The 22,304-nt window shown below is 47.9% G+C and overlaps 2 protein-coding genes across 2 annotated transcripts; both read right to left on the reverse strand.

Annotated features, from left to right (window-relative positions):
* Nucleotides 1-829: 829 nt before the first annotated feature.
* On the reverse strand, nucleotides 830-3,744 carry Hdhd3 (haloacid dehalogenase like hydrolase domain containing 3). The gene is made up of 2 exons (XM_051187920.1): nucleotides 3,668-3,744; nucleotides 830-1,783 (listed from the first exon to the last, which is right to left on the reverse strand). The coding sequence occupies exon 2, from the start codon at nucleotides 1,631-1,633 to the stop codon at nucleotides 878-880; it is 756 nt and encodes a 251-aa protein (XP_051043877.1). The 5' UTR covers nucleotides 1,634-1,783; nucleotides 3,668-3,744; the 3' UTR covers nucleotides 830-877.
* Nucleotides 3,745-16,326: 12,582 nt separating this feature from the next.
* Alad (aminolevulinate dehydratase) lies at nucleotides 16,327-21,781 on the reverse strand. The gene is made up of 11 exons (XM_051187921.1): nucleotides 21,582-21,781; nucleotides 20,633-20,683; nucleotides 19,984-20,080; nucleotides 18,936-19,071; nucleotides 18,756-18,839; nucleotides 18,579-18,667; nucleotides 18,105-18,160; nucleotides 17,934-18,021; nucleotides 17,751-17,837; nucleotides 17,338-17,467; nucleotides 16,327-16,476 (listed from the first exon to the last, which is right to left on the reverse strand). Exons 1-11 carry the CDS (start codon nucleotides 21,692-21,694, stop codon nucleotides 16,415-16,417), a joined length of 993 nt encoding a protein of 330 aa, XP_051043878.1. The 5' UTR covers nucleotides 21,695-21,781; the 3' UTR covers nucleotides 16,327-16,414.
* Nucleotides 21,782-22,304: the final 523 nt, after the last annotated feature.

Consider the following 22,304-nt stretch of genomic DNA (forward strand, 5'->3'; position numbering starts at 1 on the left):
GTGTCCTCCTGTCAAGGGTGCTAGTGGAAAGCCCAGCACTCTTGACCTTCAAATTCGTCTAACTCTGAGGTTCCAAGGTTGGGGAAAGGATTTCTATTTCAGCGTCTCTGGGCTTTTTTGATTTTGTGTTTTGCACAGTGGGGTTTCAGATCTCCAGTGACAACAAGCCCTTGCTGTAAAGAGTGAAAAAGAGGAGAGAGAGAATATACCTAAAGTTTGAACCCAGGGCTCACAAGTTAGACAAGTGCGCTACCACTGATCCATGTCCCTAGCTCTTGAAAGTGGCTCACACCTGTGAGCCTAGGATTCAGAAGGCTGATGGAGAAAAGATCATGAGTTCCAGGCCAGTGTGGACTAAGCCTGGGCTACAGTGAAAACCTACCTCAAAAAACCAAAATGAACATGGCTTTGAATAGATGGGCCCTCCATGGATAGGGAGCAGGGGTTATAGAAAAGGACAAGGGGAACTGGTGAGTTGGCTGGGTGCATACAGCACTCGCTGTACCAACTCTATGATCTCAGTTCAATCCCCAGATCCCATGTAAAGATGGAAGGAGAGACCAGAGTCTATAAAATTACCCTCTCTCTCCCTTCCTCCTTCTCTCCCTCTCTGTCTCTCTCTCTCTCTGTCTCTCTCTCACACACACACACTCCACTCCACATCATCATAATAAATAAATAAAAAGGGACACAGGTTTGATTAATAAGTGACTTCAGAGATTAGGCCACTGCAAAGCCCTCGCTGTTCTATGATCAGAATAATTTGTGGAGTCTGCAGAGGGAGGGTCAAGACACCTCCCTCTGTAGGAGCGGGGGAGAAAGAAGGGACTCCTTGCTTCCAATCTTTATTTGGTCCCAGCTACTTCCCTCATCAGACTCATGACATAGGGCTTGAGGCCTCCAGAAGGTCAAGGGCAGGCAGGAGATGGGACAGGGACGGCAGAATATGTTCTTTGGGTACAGAGTCTCTGATTGAGGAGTCCAAAGGCTCTGGGCCAGCCAGCAGGAAGCTTTGCATGCCTACAGCCCGAGCCCCCTGGTAATCACAGAGGTAACTATCCCCAACATGAGCTGATACTGCAGGTTCTACACAAGCAATTTGCAAGGCCTTATGAAAAATTCGTGGGTCAGGTTTAGGACAGCCCGCAGCCTCAGAAGTCAAAACAAAATCAAAATGTTCCCACAGGCCAAGGCCTACCAGGACATCCTCTAGTCGTTGGTCAAAATTGGAGATCACAGCCAGCCTCAGACCCCGTTTACGGCACCCCTTCAGGGTAGTCTCAGCCCCCTCCAACACCTGCCAGGTGGAGGGGCGGCTGAAGTCTTTGTATAGCTGATCAGCAATGGGAATAACGGCCTGCGCATCTGGGACTCCTGCTAGGTGGAAGGTGTTTAGGATCAAGTCCACCCACCACTGACGGGAGGTAAGGCCACAGCTCTGGCCATAGTTGGGAAAGTTGTGGCTGTGAACCCTGTATGCCTGCCCAAAGGCTTGTTCCAGGGCTGTGGCTTCCACCACAAGCCCATGGGCCCGGGCCTTGCTGGCATATTCCTCCCCAACAGGACGGCGGAGCTTGATCAGGGTATCCTTTATGTCCCACGTCAGCAGACGCATCTGCAGCCGGTGTGCCATGGAGACCAAGTTCCTAGGACCAAAGGAGACACTGAACTGGCTCAGGTCACCCCTCCACAAGCTATCAGTGGCTCCTTTCCAGGCTGTGGAGGTCAGAGTTGTAGGTTGACACAAGCAAGGCACTTAGGAAATGTCTCTCAGCATAAGATCCTGGAAAGAACATCAAGCAGGTGAGATGGACTCTGAGGCCCTGATGTCAGACACTGGTTCCACATCCTGATGGACCAAGTTCACAACCTGAGGAGTTACTCCCTGAACACCTGTTGAATCTCATGTGGAAGAGAGACATGAGGGTGCTGGCCTCACAAGATCACGGGACTAGACTAGAGTTGTGGCTCAGTTGGTAGAGTGCTTGCCTAGCATACCAAAAGCCTGAGTTTGATCCCCAGTACTGAATTATGATGGGCACTGCAGCACACATATATAATCCCAGTGACTAGGAGTTGGAGGCAGGAGAATCAGAAGTTCAAAGTCACCCTTGGCTACATAGCAAGTATGAGACCAGCCTGGGCTGAACCTGTCTCAAAAAATAAAACCCAACCAAGATTTTTGCACTAAAATGATTTATGCATTTGCTTCAAACCAAATTTCTGGGCTGGATGTTGGGGAAGAAGACAGATTTCCAGCCCCTGTGGCATTTCTAGGTATTAAATAAGAAGCGGTCCCTTGTAGACAACAAACTAGAAAGCAAGCATAATGAAGTCAGTATGTGGCTTGAGGCTGTAAGTCCAGAACCCAAGTTAGGCTTTGAACTCAGGGAATTTCCTTATCAGCTGAAGTTCTGGGGGAGACCCGAGGCTGGGCAAAGTCTAGTGCTCTGGGTGGAGCTGAGCTCAGGTATACAGCCTTGTAGGTCAGTCAGGAAGCAGTTATGACTGTTATCTGTATGCTGTATTTTGCCTTCATGTAAGTGCACCTTAGTCATGTCTGGTACCTGTGGAGCCAGGGGTGTCAGATCCCCTGGAACAGGAGTTACAGACAGTTGAGCTGCCATGTTGTTGCTGGGAACAGAACCCAGGTCTTCTGGAAGAGCAGCAATGCTCTTAACCTCTGAGCCATCTCTCAACCCATGACCCTGTTAAAATTATGAATAAATGTGTCCCTTCTTTGAGAAACCCATCTCCACACTTGTGTATGCTCGACTTTCTCCTAACCCTCATGCTTAAATCTATTTTAAAATATCATTAGTGAATTCTCCAACTTAACTTACAAAAACAAACGCCCCCACAAAACAACCTACTAGTAATGAATGTCCTACTAGTAATGTCAAAAGAGGAAAGTCCCTGACCAACAACATAGCTGGTGAGGGGATGATGGAGCAGGTGAGGGACAGTTACTTGCCTAAGGTCACAGCCTGCAATACAGGCTGGATTAGAACCCAAAGACTGGATTATGCTAAGCATGTATAGGGAAGGAACAGGGGACAGTCTGTTCCTACCTGGCCCTGAGCTGCAGCTTCTCCATCCTTCCTGAAATTAGTAACAACTGCCAGGGAGGTCAGCCCAGGAGGGCGACTGACCCAAAGCCCAGAGGCCAATTCTCTGCCTGGAGTCAGAGACTGACTGCAGGTTTCTAACCCAGACAGACCTGACTGCCATACAAAGCCATCTCTTTGAATCTGAAGGGCCCGGATTCATTCATAATGCAGCCAACAGGTGCAGACAGAGGTCCGGGGTGGGGTGGAAGTGGGGGCGCTTAGAGAATTGTGACGAAGAGGAGGATTTAAGTCAGCTTGAAACAGGGAGACAATTTTAAAGGGGCTCTTATTGCTCAAGTGGGTAGGCCGAGGCTCAGTCAGTAACCAGACTGTATCCGAAAGACCTCGGGACATATCTGGCTCAGCTACGCCCCAGAACAAAAGGCGTAGCAGGGTTGGGGGCGGCGGTTGCAGACCTGACCACCCTGAAAGCAGTGTGACCCGGGCTGGGAGCCTCTGAAGACCCTGTCCGCCGCTGGCAGGGCTCCCGCATTCCCCGCTCTGCTGCACGGCGCCCCCAAGGCTCAGCGGCCCCCACCCAGGGACTCCGCACCCACCTGGCTGGGGGAAAGCGACCAGAGAAGCAGCCGCTGCTCTACAGGCTCCGCAAAGACGCGCAGACACTCGCAACCCTGGAACTGGATATTACTTCTCGCCCCGCCTTGCTCGAAACGTCACCGAGCTCCTCCCTCGTGCTGGTCTCCTTCCCTACTTTTCTCCTGCCTCTTTGTCCCTTCTCTTACCCCGTAGCCCCCTGCTTCCTATCCCATGGCCTTTGCGCCTCCATCCTGCTTCTCAAGGTCACTCACTGTCTCATCTCCTCTTTCCACGCTCCTCCCCACCTCCCCTATTACTATCACAATTCAGGCGATTCTGTTTCTCATTTCTAACCCGTGCACCACCCCAGCGTCCCCAGCGACCTGCTTCCCACTGATTTGAGGATGGGGGATGTGGGGCTCAGCCTGTAGGGAAACAGGGCCAGCCAAAGGAACAATTTGTCCCTGCACCCTGAACCAAAGAAATGCACCCTGACCCTGAAACCAGTACCAAAGAAACACACTCTGGCCCTGAAATCAGAGCCAGTGAAAGAAATACATCCTAGCCCAAAAATTAGAGCCAAAAGGCTAAAATGGACCAGTGAAAGAAATACACTTTGGCCCTGAAAACAGCCAAATCTGACCCAAAACCTGTGCAGAAAACCAACCAGTCCCTGAGCAGGAGATCTAGCCCTCTGAGCTCAGGGATTGAAATCTGACCAATCCTCACCCTGGAAATCTCCCCGGAAAAACTCCGCCCCTACTGGTCATTGGTAGAGGCAATCCATTAATCCCAGCATTCCCAGCAGAGGCAGGCAGATCACTGTGAGTTCAAGGTCAGCCTAGTCTGCAGAGTGAGTTCCAGGACAGGCTCCAAAGCAGTACAAAGAAACCCTGCCTTGAGAAACCAAAAGAAAAAGAAAAGGGGGAGAGGGGCCCTGCCCCTAAGAATCCCTATATAAACCCTGTGCCTGTTCAGTTTATGGATCTCTTGAAGGAGGTTTGGGTGAGACCTTCTTTCCCAGGAATGGAGAGGATGAGAGAAGTAACAACTTCGCTGGGGAAGCCCTCCCCTGTGGCAGTAGAGCTGATACACTGGGGAAGCCTTTTCCTGGAGCAGAGCTGTAAGCTGCTATGCTTACTGTGACCTGTGGTATCCTTGGCTCCCGAGTGCCTTATGCTTACACCATCTGTCTTTACTAGTGTAGTGAGGACTCTGGCAAGGCCCTGTCCTTCTCTGTTCTGAGAGACCCCAGTCAGATATAGAAGGGAATTACACCCACAAAGGTTGCTGAGGTAGTAAGGTCCTCTGCAGTAATATAGACACTTTAAGATAGGGTTCTACTGTGCAGGTCCAGCTGGCGGTGAACATCTTCCTGCCTCAGCCTCCCAAGTGCTGGGATTATAAGCATGCCACCACAGTGTTTGTCTACCCTAGGTACTTTTTGAAAAATTGTCTTAAGGGGAAGGAAGAGTCATGTTTTTATAACTGAAATACTCGTTTACCTTTGGGGGAAAAAAAGTGTCCAAAGCCAACAAGCAGAGTTGCACCCTCAAATCCTCGATTTGCCACATGCTAAACCAGAGTTCTCTACCTGACTCAGTCTTTCTTCACTGAGGACACAGCAGGAAAATGGCAGTTTCCTATTTGCATGGACATGGAAGGGACAGGCAAAAATCAAGTAACTACATGGAATGGGCTGTAAGTGCAGCCAAGGGTTTGGTTAGGGGACAGGGGTGGGGGCAGGAGACTTCCCAGTACTCTTTGCTTCCCCTCCCCCACCAACACTCTATTAAAGCACTTTATCTCCTGGAGGCTCTGTGGACTTTGGATGGACTCAACCTTCTCTCACTGGGCCTCAGAAGTGCAGTCATGGACCGTCGGGCTCACCTGCCAGACTGATTTTGTGTCCCAGCTTCTTTCTCAGAAATCAAGGTAGAAAGGGTAGCCAGGATATCACACCTGTCTTTCACAGAATCTGAGAATCCATGACTGTGTCTCTTTTCAGGTCACCTCTAGCCTAACCCTTTAGTTTCTGATCCCAACTCTGACACCTTGGGGACTAGACAAAGTACCTTCCAACAGAATCCAGGCTAGCTTTAAGTGGATTTCCAAGATAATTAATGTTACCTGTCATTCCATAAGTCTCTCCGTATGGAGGTGGCATCAAGATGGATGATTGGTATGAAGACAGTCCACACAAAACCTCTGAGGGTTTATGAAGATTCTTTTTTAATGAGAAAACAGACTGCTAGATGCTTAAGAATTTCGTTTGGGGTCCTATTCCAGGAGCACAGGGCTACCACACTGTACATCTCCAGAGAGTGTTTACCAGTGTGTATCTGCTCACCTGGAGTCATGACATCGACTTAACTGCTGGGCCTCTAGACTCTGTTAGGTTTGCTAGGTTATGAGTAGCAAATACAATAAATAATAATAATAAGCCTGGGATGTCACAGGAAAGATAGTGGTAGTCTCTGATGGTCTGGATCTAGCTTCTTTTTGATTGGCCAGGTGATATACACCTGTAAGCCCAATTAGGAAGGATAGGTGGAAGGATCATTCAAGTATCAAGCCAGCCTTGGCTATGGAGCAAGATTCCTTCCAATGGACAAATGATATGTTTTCATCCTATAACTAGGTTACAGAAATTCCCTGACAGTTTCATTTCTTAGTTTAGTCTATGTCCCGTGGCTTGTTGCTATGTGGATGCTAGCTTGGGAAAACAAGTTTCATATTATATGAAACATTTTTTTTCTCCTTGAGTCTCCTGTTGAAGACACCAAGGAAACCCAGTCAGGGGCACACCTGCCAGGCACACACCCCATTACTTTTAATTTTTCATTTACTTCTAAAATTTTTTTGTTAAAACACAGAAAAAATGTACATGCTGGGTGTGGTAGCATTGCCTTTAATCCTAGTGCCCAAGAGGCATAGGGCAGACTGATATATGAGTTTGAGGCCAGCTTGGAATACACAATAAATTCTAGGATAGACAGACAGACATTGTGAAGGGCCCAGACTCTCACCCAGCCCCCTGCTTTGGCAACTATGACAGGTTGCAGAAAAGACCCAGAAAGATGTAGGCCCCTGACCCAGCAGGATGTGCTGAGCATCCCCACCCCCTACACCTTGCCCTAATTACTGGGAAGAAACTTCCAGATACCCTCTATGTGGTAAGGAACCAATCAGAAGTTAGGTGGCGGGTTTTGGATGTGCTTTACTGATAATAGTAGAATGCAGTAGGTAGTAATGGCCCCAGATGGCTTCCAGGCACAGCAACCTTTCTGCAGCTGCAGCTGACCAGTCAACTCAGGACAGGTTCCCCCATCCGAGAGTTGTGCCAGTCCTGAGACTGTTACTAAGTAACTAGCAGATCCCTTGCTCTACCCCCAATATATGCCCTGCCCCACTGCTTCTGGGTCCCTCCTATCCCACCTGATGTGTCAGATGAACAGAGGACCGGAGTTAACTCATAATTTAAGACTCTTTGCTTTTGCATCAGATCGGGTCTCTTGGTGGTTTGGGGGGTCCAGACTTTGGGCACACAATAATAAAATCACATGCTTTTTTAAAGTATGTTTTTAAACTTTCACAATATGTTTACCATTGCAATTGCTACCCAGAACCCTTTCCAATCTAGATGTCTAGAGCATGTCTGCTTTCAGTTGCTTATCCCCCAAATGGTATCAAAAATCTCCATCTTGCCCCCTTTTGAAATAAGATCTCATATGGTAACCAAGACTATATGGTTGCTCTATTTCATTCACAGCAATCCCCCTGCCTCAGCCTCTTAAGTGCTAAGATACAAGCCTTAGTCACCATGACCTACTTCTTTATGTGTGTGATGCTGGAATTGAACCACAACTGGCCAAGTGCTCTTTCTACCACTGATCTAACCCCTGGCCTTCTGGTTTTTTATTGTAATTTCACTTATTTGTGAGCTGTATAAATGGAGCAATACAGCAGCCATGTTCTTGTATCTTCCTTGCTTCTAATTTTTATTAATCCTCATCACAATGTGCAGCTGCCTTGTTCACTTTCAGAACTGTAACATTCCATAATCTGAATAGAGCACATTTGGGTTCATTCTGGTTTGGGATGGTCACACATATTAGAAAGTGTGATTATGACCAATTTTGTCTTGGGTTGATCTTCAACCTCGGCTTGTGATCCTCCCATTTAAATAGTTGAGGACAGAAGGCACATGTGAACCTTCTAAATGTCTCAGAGAACATCAGTATACACTTTAAAATTTTTTTAATTAATTTTTATTTTATGAACATTAGTGTTTTGTCTGCATATATGTCTGTGTAAGGATGTCGGCTCCTCTGGAACTAGAGTTACAGACAGTTGAGAGCTGCCATGTGGGTCTAGGAACTCAGGTCCTTTGGAAGAGCAGTCAGTGCTCTCTTAATGTCAGAACCATCTCTCCAGCCCCCAGTATACACTTTTGATAAATGCCTAGATGTGACATCATTAAGTATGTTTCATTTCAGTAGATAGAGCCAGTTTCCTGAAGTGGCTGTACTAGTAACTAGAGTTCTCAACTTCCCCATTCTCAACAGGTACCTACCTTTCAATGTTAGGAAATATGGATTATGACATCCCAATGCTCCCCACCCACTGGTGCTCACACATGTGATTTATTTTGAGTTGTTGCTATGCTGCTAGGATAGCCTTGAATTCATAATCCTCCTGCCCCAGCTATCCAGTGCTGGAATTATAAGAATGTTACCACACTCTGCCAAGGCTACCATCTTTGATTATGAGATGAAAAAGGAAGTAAACAGAACAAGATAGGCACTGAGATCAGCCCCACTGCCTGCACAAACTGACAAGCCAGCCCAAGGTTGCTTATGAAAGCAAATTATATCACACACACACAGTACTAAAATTGACATGTGGTGGTCAGGAGACACGTTTTGGAAGTTAATTCTCTTTTCACAGTGGGTTCTATGAGTTGAATTTGGGTCAGGCTTGCAAGGCAAACAATCGGACCTGTGTGTCATCTCACTATTTCCAAGAAGTAAATCTTTAAAACTATTGTTATTTTGGCATTTGTTATATTTACTAATCCAAATATAGAGGGTGAGTTTAGAGAAATTGTTGGGTCATATTTGAGGAAAAGACAGTCCAGCTCATAAAATACAAGGAAAGCCACCCAGATTTAGGGGAAAAGCATTTCAGGCAAAGAGGATCAGTGGTATAAGAGCCAAGGCCTTGTCAGCCTTTTATGTAATGGGGTGTTGCAGGTCAGGATGGGTGTCCCTTTGGGGTGGTGGAATGTAGGCCTTGAAGCAACAAGCTCAGTTTATGCCAGGAAGGGGTAAGCATATACACCCCCAATCTTGCCCCAGGATAGGAGATCCACTGAGCTGACATCTCCTGAGGTGATGTGGTTGCTGTCCTTAGGTCATCATCTCTTGTCAGACTTGGCTGCTGTTATCAAGGCCCTCTGGCAGACTCAGGAGACATCGACTGCACATGCTCTACGACAGCTGTCAGGCCCACTGGGGATCAGTTCCCACTTTCCCACCCTTTTTATTATTATTATTTTTACAGGACACTCCCAGTGGGAGCTACAGTACTTTGCCCTGGCCTTGTTGTCCCCACCTCAGGAGGGCTTGGCATAATGGACTGTGCCTATCTTTGGTCGATCTGCCAAACAGACTCTTACCTGTCCTTGACTACCAGCCCTAGAAGAGCATCAATCCTGGTGAGCTGTCAAGGTGGTTGGTCAGGAAGTAGCCTTTTGTCTTTCAGTAAGTTATACATGCACTACCTGTTGCCAAATATGCTGCAGGAGACATTTAAACAAGGGAAGACCCCAGCAAAGCATATATAAGCATCGAGGAGGGATCAAAGAGTGCTTTTTAATTGCTCCACATACTCATCAAAAAAAAAAAAAATCAGTCTCCAAGAACATGGGTGGTACCCTAGTCATGTTTCATCGAGGAACTTGTGCAACCAAGTCCCTTTTATGTATTGTGTCTTGAAAAACTTGTAGGGGGTGAGACAAATTACTCAGTATTGCGGGGGGGGGGTGTCACACACTAACAACATGTCCTTTATCAAAGTCAATTCCTCAGCCAAAGATCAATTTGTTGTTGAAATATATGTATAGCCTGATAAAGATGTCAATTAATGATCTCTTGATTGATATAGAGCCTCAGCAGACTTAGTGACTAGATTTAAGGTTTCTGCCATGGTGGCCATTTGTGTTAGTGATACTGTTCTGGCCACCGCCCCTCCACTCCCAGCACAATTGTCGCAATGACAGCAGTCATAATTCCAAAGTCTCTTTTTGTCCTCTCCACCTCCTCTAATTGGGTTTGGGCCATAATGATAATGGTGTAGAAGTGGGTAGCATTGACAACAGGTGCTGGTTCTCTCAATAGAATGGTTGTTTGTGAGTATCCCAGCCAGCAGGGTGTCAAGGAACACATCTCCAGGGAGGATATCTCTGACATTGGAAGCTTTGGTTACAAAGAAGAAGGGGGGATTGGACACAGATTGGGTGGTTTTCTAGTTATTTTGATATTTTTTTTGTGTCTCATTAGAGTACTCCTTCCTGTCCATTGACCATTATATTTTTTTATGGAAGTAGGTCCCATTAAAAAGATGACCACACTTTAGAAGTGTTACAGGGTGCAAATGAAAACAATTAGAGGGGACACATAAGTCCCAATTGCCCATGATCAGGTCATATCCAACATGTATGGGATCTCTGGGTATATGCAGCGAAAGGTAGGAGACATCAAATGCAGTAAGCTTCCACATACCAAGTCGGAGATTATCAGGCTGTACTGGATAATCTCCTGCAAATCTAGAGGAGAAAACAGGTTAGCAATGTTCCCAAGGGATGGGGAGCCCTATGGAAATGGACAGTCCAGACACTACTGAACATCTAGGTGGCTAGGATATTGCTGGAGGAACTAACGGATGTTTGTAATTAATGAATGGGGCAAGAAGTTCCAAGTCCAATATGGTTCCATAAGTGAGGTGGCCTTGAAAGTCTCCTGTGGTCATGCTATATAATTTTGCACAGGGACTGAGAGAGGATACATTTATAGTAAAGCAGAGTATTTCTTCCATGGACCACATGCCTTCCAGTTTTCTATGTGTAGTTACTAGGTCCATGAAAGGCAACTCCTACTTGAATGAGATGTAAAAAAAACTGGGTAAGCCCGGGAATCAACAGCCAAGGACAAAAGAATGGGGGGTAGTGGGACAAGGGCCCACAAATCCTCCACAGATGCAGAGCAAACAAGAGCATAAAGAGCCACAGCAATATACATCACCCATCTGAAGCTGCTTCTTTGGGCAAGGTTACTTGGTCCATAGCATGACGAATATCTCTGGATGATATTCATATTGGAGTGGTGGCATTCTGTGGAAAGATGCAATTGTACCCTCGCTCTCAGGATTTCTCAGCACAGTAGAGATGATAGGGTGAATGGCTCCCAATTTCATTCTAGGTCCTTCCAATAAACTGGACAAGTGATTATCTTAAGAGGCCTGCTGGCCCCTACTCCACTAATTGGGTAGTCAGGTTTAAACTTCCAATGTGGGAAGCAGTCTCAGTTAATACAGTGGCGTCCGCACTCATGTCCACCAATCCCTTGAAGGGCTGCTCATCCAGGAAAATGGTTACCACAGGGGAGTGAGGGAAGGTGGGCAGCATCCAAAAAAATCTTTGGTTTGCAGGGCCTCCTTTTACTTGCAGGGCCGAGGAGCGCCTGTTTGGAGTTTAAAGGAGCCTCAGCCTCCTCAGGCTGAGAACGGCAGTCCTTGGACCAATGAAAACCCTTATGTCATCTTGGGCATCTAGTTTTTGGTTTGGCCGGTGGACAATTCCTTCGTAAGTAGCCAGGCCTGCCACAGTCCCAGCACATCCTGTCAGTTGGTGTTGCTGGAGCATTCTCCCTTTGTTGTCTGCCAGTGAAAAGGGCAATAAGGGAAGCTATTAGAGCAGATACGGGGCCATTGCTGGGATCAAGGTCTTTAGTTGCTATTACCCATTTATGGATGTCTTCACTGCAAACAGCAATTACTGCATTACAGCACCTCTATTCCACTGCCTCATTAACTCAGGCCAGAAAGTCAGTATCAGCCCTGCTGCTGGGTAAGGTTATGAAAATATGCAGATGGTGTGTGTTCGTGCGCGCACAGGCGCGCGTCTTTAGGACTTTAAAGGCCAGGTTGGAGACCTGTTGAAAGTAAGCTTGCAATTCAATTAGAGCCAGAATAATGGAGTTTACATACTGCCTATGACCTATGAGCATGTCATGAGTTACCTGGACGGTTATATTGTATACTTATACGAGCCTGTGATTCAGCCTGATCATCATAGGCAGAGTGCCAGTTCAGAAACACTGTGACAGCCTTCATTAGAGGCTACCAATCATAATAGGGATAAAGGGATAACTGAGGAGCCACTCCTGAGGCTACTTCTTTCTTCCTAGCTAGAAACAAAACCTGCATCCAGAGATTAGGATCTCATATATTCTCTGGGGAGATCCAAGGCACTAAAACAATGGCCTCTGTCCAAAATTTTTCTAGGTACACAGTTCTGGCCCAACACCCTTCACTGGTTAATAGGGACTTGAGGGCCCAATATGAGCCTCCTTACAATGAGATTTCCCATAGTGAAAATGTAGGCAGGTAATAGAGTAAAGGGATGTGGGCATAGTGTCTCTGGACCAGAGCAGTGATCAGGAGCTGCTACTTGGTTCTACCTCCTGGGGGGGGGGGCAATCCTCATATGGAGGTTCCGGGTAAACTAGGACCAACAATATGTGCCTCTTCATTACTTTCACAAGACAAACACCAAAAAGAAGAGAGGGGGTCCCCCAGCAGGACTGAAGGAACACTCAACACAGAAGGGCCAACTTACCAAAAAACACCAGTCAGGGGTGCTATCCAGCACTGAGAGCAAGAAGGGATCTGTCAGGCCGAAACATCAAAAGTGAATGCAAGATTGGGTCATTCAAGCTGAATTCAGCAGTGACTTTCTGTCGCTAAAAAGTGGCCCCCAAAATTACCGTGGCAACGACAACAGTGATAGCAACCCTATGCAGGCTCACTACCCATGTTGAGCCCCACACGTTGTAGGCTGCCAGATGTTGCTGGGTCCTGACGAGTTTCCCTTGGGGGTAAGGGAAAGTAGACAACATCAACGACACAGGCACTGGAAACAAGTTGAAATAACAAGCTCAGTTTATTCCAGGAAGGGGTAAACCTTATGTACTTCTCAACCCACCCCCAGGGGAGGAGATCCCCTGCTGGCATCTGCTGAGGTGATGTGGTCACTCACTGTCCATAGGTCATCATCTTTTGTCAGACTCAGCTGCTGTTGTCAAGGCCCTCTGGCAGACCCAAGCTGGCTCAGGAGACATCTACTGCACATGCTCTATGCCAGCTGTCAGGTCCATTGAGGCTTAGTTATCCCACAATGCGGCAGTTCAACCATGTCACCCATCTCTTCTTAGTTTATAGTGAGCCAAATGGCAGGCATGTGACCCAAGCAGAGCAACCATAGATCTATGACAGGGTTGGGACAGCAAGGGTCTTTCTATAGGATTACAAACCTTAGGGGTTGTTTCAGCAGTTATGAGGACCATGTTGTTTACAGGAAGACTTATCTAGTAATAAAGTCTATGCAAGGCCAAGGGCTAAGCATTTGACCCAGGGACACATCTGACCGTATCAAGATCCTGGCATAAAAACTAGTTGAACTGCTTTTTCTATTTAACTGGGTTTTAGCCCCTGCAACCAAAAACACCCAGAGTAATGTCCACCACAGATCAAAGGCTCTTCCTGTGTGGAACTGGCAGTCCACATGACACAGGGACTTGGAAACTGTCTTCTCCACTCCTAGAGTTAAGTAGCTGATTAAAATGCCTGTCTAAAGAACAACCTACAGCCTAAACAGGCACATTTGAGAGAATGAGAAACCAAGTATTACTCATTGAGAAGAATCCTGGATGGCTACCATCCAGCAACTTCTGGAAGGTTGATATGCCTCACCAGACTCTGAAAATCTGATTCTTTACCCTGGGGTAGGGTGCATATTCACAGGCTGACTTTAACCTTTCCAGATGATTCTCAGTCCCTTCCTGCCTTAAAAAACAAAACAAAAAACCAAATGACAAACAAACAAAAAGCAACCTCACTGCAGCTCAGGTTCATCTCAAAGTCCTGGTAATCCTGCTTTAATGCCTAGGTACAACCCATATCTGCTTGTGACTGCTTTGCAGAGATGTGTGTAGCTGCCACCAGGTGGACACTTTAGATGACAAGACCTGACTCTAGGGAACACCACTCAGACTGACACCTGAAGGAAAGGGAGCTTCTAGGTCTTCCCACCACGCAAAGTTGATCACACAGAAGGGCCAGCCATACATCCACTGCTGCTTACTCAGGGGTGTCATGATTGGTTAAAGGCAGAGTTGGGGCAATGCCACATCTGGTTTTCTTTGCAGCTGTAGCCTAACCCAGTGTTGCCAAATATAAGTAGCCTTGGTGGAGTGCTACCAAATCTCTAGACAGACCGTCCTCATTGCCAAAGACCCAAAGCTAAACCTACCTTGAACCTGCATTCTCTACTAAATGGTCCACCTGCTACCCAGACAAGCAAGATCATCTCTCATGTCTAACTTACCTCCTAATTATATCCTAAGTACATCTCCTTTATCAAATCTCTATGGTCACTATAACCCACACGATTCAAACATCTTATCAGCATCATGCCATGGTGTTACTAAGAGAAAATATAATACGGTCATTCTCCTGCTGATATCCTTGAAATGCTTTTTGCTCTTGGAATAAAGTTTGGGAAATGTGGCATCAAAGCCCCTGTATGATTTGACCTAAAATTCCACACTTCAGTTCACCTGTTCTTATACCTTTCCTGGTGTGCCAGCCACACTAGCCCTGTGTTCATTTAGCTCCTTTTTGGTTCCAGGAACTTTGCACAATGGTTTTTTCCCTAGAACGCTCTTGCCCAATTAAGTCTCAGCTTAGATGCTCACCCAAACATCGATCCTTCAAAGGTCAGGACCAGGTGAACTTCACATTTGCCACTGTGTCTGCTCAGTGTCTACCATATGCTCCTGGATACATGTTTACATCCTTGGGACTGTTGTACCTGCAGGGCAACACACCTTCTGGCTCTCTACACTGACTTGGTGATGACCACTCTGGGAAAGCCATCCCTAACACAAGAACTATTTCAACCAAAGAGCTCAGAGGCAATGGAACAGGTCTAGAAGCTGAGACAGTTATTTCTAGTCTAGTATACCTCTGGCCTAATGATAACATGTCTCAAATTAGGGATCTGGGCTCTAGATGGTGCTCTAGGCTCAGGCTCTCAGAAAGGAAACATAAGATCTGACTTTGGAGGCTACCTTCCAGGACAGAAACAGGAAGATCCTTTTTTTGAGACAGGGTTTCTCTGTGGCTTTGGAACCTGTCTTCGAACTAGCTCTCTAGACCAGGCTGGCCTTGAACTCACAGAGATCCGCCTGCCTCTGCCTCCCAAATACTGGGATTAAAGGCTATCAAAGCCCTGGAAGATCCTTTCTTAAGGTGAGTTAGTCACAGCTCTAAATGAAAGCCACCCAGAGTTGGGACCAGTCTGACTGCAGGAGCTGCCAGTTTGTAACTGATTAATTCTACATTTTAAAAATGGATGATTTCACTTTAAAGTCTGAACTGAACTTGCTTTGGTGCTAGAGTAGGGACTGTGAAGTCAGGTGCGCTTCAAACTGGCCCTAACTTACATTAGTGGCAGTTGTGTGTGTCAAATGTCAGAATTGAAACTAGCTGGGCAGCTTCAGAAATCCACAAAGATATCCTTATTCCCCTCTAGCAAAATCTCTAGTCCTGTTTCTAGATTGTCTCTTGAAGGGCTAGAGGCACAGCTTAGTGGCAGAGTACTTGCTTAGATGGGTGAGGCCAGGATTCAGTCCTTAGTGGATCAAACCAAGCCAAACCAAACCAAACTATGCCAACATCTTTAAGATGGCTGCCAAATAAAACCTAAGGTCGCTGCCAGGTGGAGAAGTAACCATTCCAAGTTCCAGGCTGTTATCCACCTTCCTTTTGGACTGCCCTCCAGCCCTGCCACACTCCTACTAAAGGGGCCTCTACACATGTCTCCTTTTTGTCCTTCCAATGTCTTCACTCAGGCAGATTTTGTCTTGGACCTTTCTTTCTACAGCTGCTTTGTAGCATCTTATCTGACTCCCATTTCTCGGTACAAATTCTAGAAGGACAAGCTGCTGCCTGTCCTGCTGTGTCCAAATTGCCCTGGGCAGAGGTTCTCAAGAACTGTCTTGTGTATAAAGATTTTTTGATGCTGGCTGCCATCTCTAGGAGCCAGGAATCCCTACTGCTTCTGGGTTTTGATCCTCATTAATAAGTCTTCTTTGGGGTTCAAGAACCAGCTGCTCTCCTCTCGTCCCAAAGCCCCACATCTGGGCCTGGGGCTCTTGGCTCCTGGCAAGCTGAAGCCACACCTCAGAAGAGCAGGGAGGTGTGTCTCTGGCCTGAGCCAAGGTGGAGCTCTTGGAGGGCCTGAAGACACAGCTTCGAGTGGGAGGTTAGCAAGCTGGCAGAAACCACCCATGGTGCTGCACCCTGCCAGCAACATAGGCAGAAAGAGGGCACAGGGCACAGTTCTAACAGCAGCATTTACTTTGGTTTTCACTTCTCAAGGCCCAAGGGAGCTTTGTCAAGATCAAGTCCTACACCCTCTCCCATCACTCTTCCTTCAGCCACTTCAACAGCTGGGGTGCAAAGTAGGTGATGATAACGTCGGCACCTATACGGAAAACAAAAATGAGAGGGATGTGACATCAGCTCCTTGCACATTTAGGAAATGAGAGCCAGGCAGGGAAAGGTCACCATGGAGAGACACAGCCAGGTGTCACAGCCTAAGATTGAGCCAGGCTGCAGACAGCTCTAAACAAGTCATTTTCTTCTTGTGCTGGGCCTTAATTTGCTGATGTGTGATGTGTGCAGAAGAAACAGGCAAGCACAAACCTGAATGGCCTGCTGGTCTGGGGAAACTGAGGCCCAGTGCAGCATGGAGACCAGACTACAGACATTACTTGGCTGAGGTCTTTCTCCTCCTGCCATGTCCCTCTCAGATCCAGCCAGGGCTGACTTAAATTAGATCCCACTGTCTCCCCATGGGTTTCAGTGATGAGCTACAGTGCGCAATGTGCTTGTTTCTATGGACCTTTCTGGTGAGAGAGGAGAACAGGCATTTGCTGTTAAACCTCTGGCCCTACCTGAACCCATCCTGATGACCAGGAAGGTGTGTGATATTAACAAAACCTGCTCCCATTTATAGGATAATAAGCATACACTGTGTACTATGTCAGGCACTCCTCAGGACACATACATACCAGGTAGCTATCTTATTCCGGTCTATGGACAAGGACCCTAAGATTGACAAAAGTGGCTTGTCCAAGTTCTCACAACCAAAAAAGTTATACAGGGGTTCCATTTCCGTCACCACTGCACATTTGTTCTGCCCTTCCCCGTATTCTTTTCCACTTGTACCCAGTGATCAGAACTTCTGGGCAAAGAATCCAAGCTTCTCAGACCTTGCTTTCCTACTTGGGCAGGATGCCCATCAGGCCCTGTGGCACAGGTCACGAACCCCACCTCTGCTTACCGGCTCTGCGGAAGGCCGTCATGGTCTCTAGTACAGCCGTCCTGAGATCAAAGGCCCCGGCCTTGGCTCCATGCCACAACATGGCAAACTCTCCTGATACGTGGTATACTGCAAGGGGGAGCTCAGGGTGCTGTGGAGAATGGCAAATGGGTTAAAGTGACTGTCCCTTCCTCCCTGGCCAGTCTGAATCATGGCTCCTAAGGGCCCAGTTCATTCAGAAACTGTCCAGCCAGAGAGGCCTAAAGGCACCCATGAGCCACGGCAGATGAAAAAAGACAGTACCTAAGCAGGGGTGGGAGAGGGCTCCTGTTTAGGGGCATACTGTTTCTGGCTCAGAGCCTGCTGATTTGGGGCCCCTCCATTTAGGGTCCACCGTAGGGGACACCCTTTCCTCCCCTGCATTCTGTGCTCACCTTGTCCTTCACTTCCCGCACCAAATCCAGGTAGGGCAATCCAGGCTTCACCATGAGCATGTCAGCTCCTTCCCGAATGTCCCGGGCCTAGGGATAAGGGTGAAATGTGGGCAGTGCTTGGGATGGGACAGAATAGGATAGGGCAGGGAAGGGCAGGTAGGTTTGGGGCTTAAATTCACTCACCACTGCTCGGAGGGCCAGGCCACGGGCTCCAGGAGGCAGCTGGTAACAGCGGCGGTCTCCAAAAGCTGGGCTTGACTGAGCTGCATCCCTGCAAAAGAATATCACAATGCTAGGGTCTAGCTTCAGGCGACTGGGCCAGGAATTTAACAGACCAGTGCTGGTGCCACTCACCGGAAAGGGCCATAGAAACAGGAAGCAAATTTGGCACTATAGCTCATCACAGAGACCTACAGAGAAGATAATGGGATCTAGGCTGAGTCAGCACTTCCAAACCCCAGGGGTGAAATGACAAGGAGGCTGAGATGGGACCCAGAGGCCTCATCCAGCATTGCCCTCAATTTTGTGATTCACTGTGTCTATGTGGGTTCATGTGTGTGTGCTCAGAGAACAACTTCAGCATCATTCCTTAGGTGCCGTACTAGAACTTTACCAAGGGTAGGCTAGCTGGCCAGCAAGCTCCACCTCACCATCGTTGGGATTACAAGCATACACCACCATGCCTGCTTTTTACATGGGTTGGGAGATCCAAACTCAGGTCCTCACACTTGCAAGCAAGTGTTTTACTGACTGAGCCATATTCCTAGGGCTGGCTCAGGCCCTCTCCTTCCATCCATCCTCACACCCCTCCCTGCCCTCAGTTCATACCCTGTTGCCAAGTCCATGTTTTAGCAGGGCAGTCTTGATGGCCTCAACACGTCCATCCATCATGTCTGATGGAGCTACAACCTGGCATCCTGAAGGATAGAGGGTGACCTTCAGAATTCTGGATCTCTCCTGCCCATTTGCCACCTCCCTGTTCTTGCTACTAGGAGGAACACTCACCTGCCTTGGCATAGGCCAATGCTACCTCTGCCAACCGCTGTCGGCTTTCCTCAGCTAGGAATGCTCCATTCTCACTCAGGAGGCCTGGGGGACAAGATACAGGATTGCACCTTGGGAACTTGCTTGTGCCCCACCCCTGGCAGGGACTGGGATTGGATAACAGGATATGGAGGAGCTCACCACAGTGACCATGGGAGGTGTAGGGGCATAAGCAGACATCACAGGCCACTAGAAGGTCAGGGAAGGTCTTTCTCAACAGACGGATAGCCTCAATAGCTGGGGAGTCCTCAGAGTCAGCTGCAGAGCCCTGTTCATCCTAGACACAGGGAAGTACAGGAAGTATGTTTATCACAGATGTTTTTCAGAAAGCATGGTAGTTGCCACTGAAGAATACAACACCAGCCCTCTCCTTCTATCTCATCGAAGACTGTACGTGAAGATGCACTAGACTGGCCCCATTTGCACAGGGTACAGCAGAAGCCTGGAGAGGGGGCTTGAATCAACAGTTAAGGTGTCAAAGTCCTATTCATGAGCTTCCTGACCTGGGGTCAAAGGCAAAAAATACAGCAAAGCAATTATGACCCCCAAAGCCTGGACAGGGCAGATCAAGGGCACTGTGAGTGTGGCACTTCAATCCTTCCTCACTCTGTATTACCCTTCCTGCCTCCCTCCCTCCATCCCTCCCTCCCTCCCTCCCTCCCTCCCTCCCGTGTGTGTGTGTGTGTGTGTGTGTGTGTGTGTGTGTGCGCGCGCGCGCGCGCATGCGTGCGTACATGCATGTGGAGACCATAGGTAAAAACTGGTATCTTTCTCAATCATGCTCCATTTAATTTTAATTTTTGTTTTTGTTTTGGAAACAGAGTCTCACTGTATAGCTCTGGCTTGCCTAGAACTAGCTATATAGGCCACGCTGGCTTTGAACTCAGAGAGAGGCTGCCTGTCCCACCAATCTCATGCTGGGATTAAAGGTGTGCAGCACCATGCCACAGGTCCTCATGAAACCTGGAGCTTCCCGATTCTGGCAGACTGGCTGCCCAGCAAACCCCAGGGATCCCGGTGTTTCTGCCTCCCCAGCACTGGGATTATTCATGCATTGCCTGCTCAGCTTTTCAACATGGGCCTTCAGACTGAACTTAGGTCCTCAAGCTGGAGCAGCAAAGCTTTTTACCAGTTGAGCCACCTGCCAAGCCAGCCCTCATCTTCCCTTCTCAACTCTTCCATTTTTCACCTTGGGAACTCTGCTGGGGACGCCAAAGATCAGGACACAGCGCAGGCCTGCTTCCACCAGGGGTCTCAGCATGTCCTCTAGCTGGTTTACGCCATACCTGGGGGAGGTCAAGGAAGCAGGAAGTGCTGAGGGAACAGGTCCCCTGCCCAGGCCTCCACCCCTTTGAATAGTGCTTCTGTTAAAAGCCAAGCTGCAGGCTGGGGATGTAGCTCTGTAGTAACACACAGGCTAGCATGTGAGATGCCCTCAGTGAAGAGCCAAGCTATGTAGGTACCAGGAGAGTACAAGGCCCACAGTCCAGGACCAAGTAGTGACACACCCACCATGGAGGAGCCAAACCGGGCCACAGACAGCAGAGCTGTGGAGTTAGCGTAGCTGTAGAAGACTCCTTCAGGGCTTTTACTCAAGTCCCATCTCAAGCTCAGTTCCTGCCTGCAGCAGCCTCTGCCACAATGTCCCCCATGGTGAGAAACTTGTTACTTTATGAGGTTGCCTTCCATACTAGCTAACAGTTTAGTCTCCAAGAAATCCTTCTTTCCACAGTGTCTTTCCAGCTCTGCTCCCTGCCGGGTGTGACTCTATTTCTTGACACTTGCACCTATGAAATCTCTCCTTCCACCACCCCCGTGCTACCCATCAAGACTCCTACCTGGCCACTCCGGGGAGGCTGGCAATGGGCTGGACATCATCAGGAACATCCCTGCAAGAGAGGGGAGGGCTATGGATTGCTGGCTGTGGAAAGGGCCAATGATGAGTGTGACTGGGAAGGATGGATGGAAGCTGGGAAAGGACAAGCAGTAGAGATGGTAGGAGGAGGTGGGATCCCATGTCTGGCTCCCCTGCCTGGCCAAGCCCAGGGCCTGAAATAATAACAGGAATAACAATAGCATGACAGTAAGAGCAATACGGTACCAAAAGAACCACAGTCACAGGAAGGACTTGAACTCTGAGGTCAGAGTCCTTGTGTCTAAGCCTTGGCCAAGATGTAGCACCTCCTTCAGCTTTAGGCTCTTCACCCAGATTCTGTATGGATTATTTTCTTCACCCACTGAAGATTAGTTGAACAGTTCTTATGTGCTAGGTAGTGTTCCAGGCGCTGATCAGAACAGTGAGCCAAACAGGCAATAAACCCTGCCCTCCAGAGTTGAGAGGCATGAGGATTCTAGTCCTTGTGTAGAGCCCAGTACTGAATAAGATGATGGATGCAGGTGTGTAGCATAGTACCTGCTACACAGTAAGCACTCCACAAATAACCTTCTGTGGTTGCTAACAATTGTAATCACTTGACTGTTTTTAACAATTGCTTCTTATGCAGGTACAGCATTTGACCCAGCTGCTTCCTCCTCATTTTAATTACCAAAGCTCAGAATGGCAAGAGTAATCTTGACTTTACAAATGGAGCGACTGAGTTCTTTTCGGGGCCTGTATGGCTCCAAAGACTACTGTCCTTAACCTCATAGGTCACTTGCAAAACCTTTTGTTTCAACTGACAGCCCACTTTAAGACTCCCTCCTCCTAACAATACTGCCTGCTCCAGTCACTTGTCCCCCAACCCTAGGCAGATCCAACGCCCGCCCGTCACACTTTTGGGGACTCACGTGACAAAGATGGGATAGATGAGGTTGGAGGCACTGATGGTGGAGGCAGAGGTCTGCCAGCTCCGAAGCAGCGGGTGGAAGTAGCCGCTGTGCAGAATGGACTGGTGGTGCATGGTGTGGGCCAGCAGAGCACAGGGCAGTCTGCTAGAGGGGACGCAGGCTCCTGGGGTGTCTGCTGTAGACTCAGTTCTGTGGGGGATCAACAGGAAGCATAAGACATGGTTGTGCTCAAGGTGCCATCTGCAAGACAGCTCTTTCAGGTTCCTGCCTCCCCTCTCTCCTGCCCCTCCTGGACAAGCTAAGTCAGGGACACCTGTAGAAGCTTCAGAGCAATTCCAATCTAATGACAGCATTTGGGCTGTAGTTCACAGGACTGCTGGTTAAAAACAAACAGTTTGCAGGCGCTGGGGAGATGAATCAGTGGTTAAGAATACTGGCTGCTCTTCCAGAACAGAGGACCCAGGGTTTAGTTCTTAGCACCCACTTGGCAGCTCACAACTGTCTTTTTTACTCCAGTTCCAGGGGATCTGACACCTTCACATAGACATGAATACAGAGAAAACACCAATGCACATAAAAAATTTAAATAAAAAATAGTTTACTAGTAACTTTAAATCATATTTTAGCAAAAAAAAAAAAAATCAGAAACTTAGGAATAGAGAAACAGAAATAATTCTTCCTTGTCTGTATTTTGAGAAGCACTGATCATTGCAACATTTAAAC

This window comes from Phodopus roborovskii, unplaced genomic scaffold, assembly GCF_943737965.1.
Source record: "Phodopus roborovskii unplaced genomic scaffold, PHOROB, whole genome shotgun sequence".
Classification (NCBI taxonomy): domain Eukaryota; kingdom Metazoa; phylum Chordata; class Mammalia; order Rodentia; family Cricetidae; genus Phodopus; species Phodopus roborovskii.

Coding starts and splice junctions, on each gene's coding strand:
- Hdhd3 (XM_051187920.1), bottom strand. CDS start 1,633: ATGGCACACCGGCTGCAGATGCGTCTGCTGACGTGGGACATAAAGGAT.
- Alad (XM_051187921.1), bottom strand. CDS start 21,694: ATGCACCACCAGTCCATTCTGCACAGCGGCTACTTCCACCCGCTGCTT. Junction 20,684..21,581: donor ATCTATCCCATCTTTGTCAC/GTGAGTCCCCAA, acceptor CCTCTCTTGCAG/GGATGTTCCTGATGATGTCC. Junction 18,840..18,935: donor CACCTCCCATGGTCACTGTG/GTGAGCTCCTCC, acceptor CTTGTCCCCCAG/GCCTCCTGAGTGAGAATGGA.